The sequence below is a fragment of the Physeter macrocephalus genome, chromosome 5 (assembly GCF_002837175.3).
Source record: "Physeter macrocephalus isolate SW-GA chromosome 5, ASM283717v5, whole genome shotgun sequence".
Lineage (NCBI taxonomy): Eukaryota > Metazoa > Chordata > Mammalia > Artiodactyla > Physeteridae > Physeter > Physeter macrocephalus.
In genome coordinates this window covers 89,332,780-89,337,853 of record NC_041218.1, presented here as the reverse complement: position 1 = coordinate 89,337,853, position 5,074 = coordinate 89,332,780, and the positions used below count along the sequence as shown (strand labels likewise).

Genomic DNA, 5,074 nt, shown 5'->3' with positions numbered 1-5,074 from the left:
CCGCTCCGCAGCATGTGGGATCTTCCCGGACCGGGGCACGAACCCGTGTCCCCTGCATCGGCAGGCGGACTCTCAACCACTGCGCCACCAGGGAAACCCCATATCAGGGAAATTTTCACCTTACATTTCTTCCTCAGTTCTCCACTGAAAGTAGATCAGTGGATGTTTAAAACATAGGGACTGCACTGACATACTACTAATTCAGTTTGAAGGTAGATTTAAAGGAGCACACCCTGGGCAGCACCCCGTCCTGGGGTTCATATCCCCATGGGTCTTTATTAGATCAATTAGGAAGCAACAGAAATATGGTTTTCCCCTCGTCTTATAATCTGTCTCCCTTCTGCCCCCTACCTCACAATATAAATGCAGTTAGAATTTTTACTTTCGAACATCTGCCTATGTCTTTCGTGCAAGGAGAGGGCACATATGGAGGATGGAAGCCCGCAGAATATTCCAGGTGTCTCATACAAAAAAAATTTGTTAGCACTCTTTCCCCAGGCATTTCTACTTTTTCAACCTTTCTCAGCATTCTTGTTACATATATTTGACTCTTTTGTTGAAAAACTCTTTGGAGATAAAGGACTTCAATTCCAATAGAAATGAATGAAAAGTATAGTTCAAAAAATAAAACTAATAGTATAAGTGAACAAAGAGAGGACGTCAGCAAAGCAGTGTGCCTCAGAATTTGTCTTTTCTCTCAGAATAAAAACTTAAGGGTATGCCAAAAAATGAAGGAAGTACTAATATCATACTTTCAAGATGAGATAGATTTACATTCCTGATGTGAAACTCAGCATAATTAGAAGTCTTGAGTCTTCAAGCAAAACTAACACCTAGTACTTTTCCAAAAGGGTGAAAGTGAATCTTCAAAAGTCTTCATTCTCTTTGAACATAAATCCATTCACTCCTCATCATATCATTAGCAAAATTTTTATAATTTGATTGCTAAAGACTCTAATATTTTGTGTTATCGAGTAAGTCATTTATTAATTCTTACTATTACACCAGGATATTATTCTAATTATTCTATTAGAAAATCTAATTGTTTTTTAAAAACAAGCATTACTAAGCAAAACATCCTCAAGATTCTTTAGAAGTGATAGCTGAGGAGGCAAGGAGAATCTCTGAAGACCAGGAATAAATAGAGCTGAAGATTTAGCCAGCACAACTGGAAAGCTGCTATTGGGGTGTTCGGGGGTGAGGTGTGAACTTTTCTATAGAAGAATTGGGCAGGGGGAAATAGCTCAGGAAGAACTTTTTATCCAAAATCAGTTGTGTTATTTAAGATCATATGTTGTGAGAAATATAAAGAGGCTTACCGAAAAAGTGGAAGAACTTATTAGAAAAATACTGGGGAAGAGCATGGACTCCACTCAGGAAGTTTGGGGACATCAGCAAAAGGAGTTCGTGATCCTCCTTTTTATCATGCTATATTAACGTCAGTCAGCAAACTCCAGCTCTCATTTTCTGGAACTCTTAATTCTACATTTCTAGAAAAGAAAATCTGAGCAAATCAGCTACAGCCAGAAGGCCAAGCGTTGCAACAGAAACATAAATGCCAAAAATCTGTGCTTATGGGCAGTGCGGGCAGGGGAAAAATGGCTGGATAAACAGTCAGTTCGGCTTCTTTGACCAATACCCAGGATCATTATGGTACTGTGAAAAGCTCCAGGTTTCCTTTTTAGTGGACCGCTAATTTCTTCCAGTTGCTCAGCTAAGAATTAGATTAAATAGAAAACAACCCTAAAGATAGGGTGAAGGCCATGATTTTAGATTGTCTTAACAACTGAGACATGCTTCCGCAAGTTCTCACATGAAAATAATCCGATTTAAAGGCATATGATATACAGATACAGATAATTTGAATGAGAGAAATGCAGACATCTGTATTTTCACTGACTGGTATATTGGGAGTCAGTTTAAAATATACCTCCTCTAACTGTAAAGGTACAGAACTTAAACCATCATGTTATTTACATTCCACGTGATTTTCATTTCTATGAAAGGAAAGTAAATCTGTTAAGGAGGCATGCCCACTCTCACAGTGGTGTAAACCTACCTTTCAAACTGTCTTCAACAGTTTCTGCAAAGAGAAAAATTTTCCTTAGAAGTGTTGTCTAGTCCTTGTTTCAGGAAAACAATTAGCACTCTTCTTAAGACCCACACAGGCATGAATTGCTGGAAGGCAAAAGTTAAATTTTCTCCAACTCAGTGAACCATTCCTTGGTTTGTATTCAGCATGGTACATAATAATGGCACAAGTGCTAGATGCTAAAAAATATATATTACCCGTGTTTAAATTGCCTTTTTCTGTGCACTCACAGGACACTGGGTACCAAAAAACTATACTAAATGTTTCAGGTGCAGAAATGGCTGTTTCTTGCCTTTACATATAGTCAATTCACATTTGAAGCAAAAGTATTGAGCTTCCATCGAATTTTATTCACATCACCCTTGTGTCTTTTTCACTTAGAGTCTTTTTGTCTTTAAAACTTCCTAAATGCTTTTGCTTTATGCAATTTCATAATGAGTCAACCAAAACCCCTATTTAATGAAAGCACTGCTGTGTGCTTGAAATTTTAAGTTTACATTAAAAAAACAGATTCTTTTGAATACCACTGGCTGGGGAGAACAGATGCTGACATTCACCAGGGAGGGTGGCAGTGAGAAATTTTCAAAATAAGATTTCAGCAGACTGGGAACCACAGTGAAACCAGAGCCTTCAGTCCATTTATCATAGTGCCTGCAGTTTCTGTGTCAAGACAGGTGAACAATAATAAATATCCAACCAAGGTGGGTTCATTTGTATTCAGAACATTTGAATAAATAAGAAGTTCAAACCAAATCGACGTAGGCTTTGTTCAAAGGAAAACTCCAGCCGTTTCCCTCAGCTCAGCAGACTGAAAGTTCAAAAGGTAGGAAGTGCTTCTTGCCAAGACTGAACTCTGACAAGTATTAGAAAATAAAAGTTAATTATGAACTGGCATTTTGGGGGCAGCTTAATATAGTTGGAGTCTTGATATAAACAATGAAATTAGGGTTAAAATTATATGTGGGAACTTGACTCCATCTGCTTTACTATCTGCTAAACTTTAGAAGTCTAGTAAATGCTTCTAATACTGACTTCTAATTTCTGTTTCTCAAATAAAAAGAACTATTCTGAATTTGGTTTCTATATAATTGAAAATTGGACAGATTCACAGCTTACAAATATGAGTGCACATGCCATCTCTATATCTAGCTCCTCTGAAATAAAGTCTATCTTCTTTGAACTGAGTTTTGTACATAATAAAATATACTCAACTATTTCTGGCCTGCTACCTAAATATGTAGATTATTTCTAAGGAGCTAACTTATCGTCAGCAACATGATAGGACAATCATCTTACAAGTAAAAAGGAAAACTGTGTTTCATTTAAAAAGAAATTAAGAAATAAGAGACATTTAACTAAAAATAAATCTGACTTTGTCACTCCTCTCTTTAAAATAATCTTTTGGGACTTTCTGTTGCCAATAGGATAAAATCCAAAACACCCTAGTTTGGCTTTTAAGGCTTTGCATAACAAATGACATTCAAGAAACATTAATTGAGCATCTGCTATGTGTGAAACACTGTACTGGGCACCGTGAAAGGGTGCAAAAAAGAAAGAGGTATGAGCATTGCCCTCTAGGAGCTCATAGCCAATGAGGCAAATAGGTGTGCTTTTAAATACCTCCAGCTGTGATAACTATAATAATGGAAATTCCATCAAAATTATGGAAGAGAGAGAAATTAAAGGATGAGTTATTTACCATATGACCCAGCAAATCCACTACGATTCTTCAAAAAAAAAATTGAAAACAGGTATTCAAATACTTGTACACGAATATTCACAGAAGCACTATTCACAATAGCCAAAAGGTGGAAACAAAACAAATGTCCATCAATTGACGAATGGATAAATAAAGTTGATATCGCCATACAATTGAATATTATTCAGTCATAAAAAAAGGATGAAATTCTGATACTTGCTACAACATGGATGAACCCTGAAAACATTATGATAAGTGACTAAAGCCAGACATTAAAGCTCATATAGCATATGATTCCATTGATATGGAATATCCAGAATAGGTAAATCCACAGAGACAGGAAGCAGATTAGTGGTTGCCAGGGGCTGGGTGTAGGGGAGAATACTTAATGGGCACAGGGTTTCCTTTGGGGTGATGAAAGTGTCTTGGAACTTGATAGAGGTGATAGCTGGCTAACACTGTGGAGGTACTAAACACCACCAAATTGTACACTTTAAATTGTTAATTATTACTTTTATACTTTGTGAATTTTACCTCCGTTAAAAAAAAGATTAGTTATGTAGAACATAGACAGTACTTAATGGAAAAATCCTCACCAAGAAAAGTCAATATTGAAAAAGGTGGAAGCTCAAGTGGAATTTTGACATAGTGGTAGGATTGGGAAGGGTTTATAGAAGGCAGGAACTTTATTGGCAAAATCCTGGAGTGTGAGGAATGGAGTTTATGGTCCTGAAATGTTGAATCATGTTTCGTACTTCTTGAGTGTGGTGCAGAGGTAGTAACTGCCCACTGCTCATTGATCAGATGTGCTTACTTAGATTAATGTGTTGATTAGATTTTGAAGGGCTTGTATCTCTTTTCCAGATCTGTGCGTTTCAGATGGTACCAAGGATTTTATTCTGCTGGCTCTCAGCCAGTGACATGGGCCATTGATAATGTTTATATCGGTCCCCAATGTGAAGAGATGTGTAACGGACACGGGAGTTGTATCAATGGAACCAAGTGTATATGTGATCCTGGCTACTCAGGTCCAACCTGTAAAATAAGCACCAAAAATCCTGATTTTCTCAAGGATGATTTTGAAGGTAATTTCTTCATATAAAATCGATGTAGCTTTGTGAAAGAACTTATACATTAAGCACAGTTTGTAATGTAGAAGTAATCATTAAGTTCTACTCTGATATTTCATTATTTATCATTACGTTTGGGACCACCCAAGCCTTCATTTAGTTCTGAATTTCATAGGGTTCCATTCTTTTTTTTTTTTTTTTTTTTTTTTTTTT

General features: G+C 36.7%; 1 protein-coding gene across 2 annotated transcripts in view; it reads left to right on the top strand.

Moving 5' to 3' along the window:
- RELN (reelin) overlaps positions 1–5,074 on the top strand; it is a 538,742-nt gene that overhangs the window by 467,303 nt on the left and 66,365 nt on the right. For both annotated transcript variants that reach the window (XM_024115956.1, XM_024115957.2), the window contains exon 42: positions 4,656–4,876. In XM_024115956.1, coding sequence (XP_023971724.1) covers positions 4,656–4,876 — 221 coding nt within the window. The remainder of the gene's footprint in view (positions 1–4,655; positions 4,877–5,074) is intronic.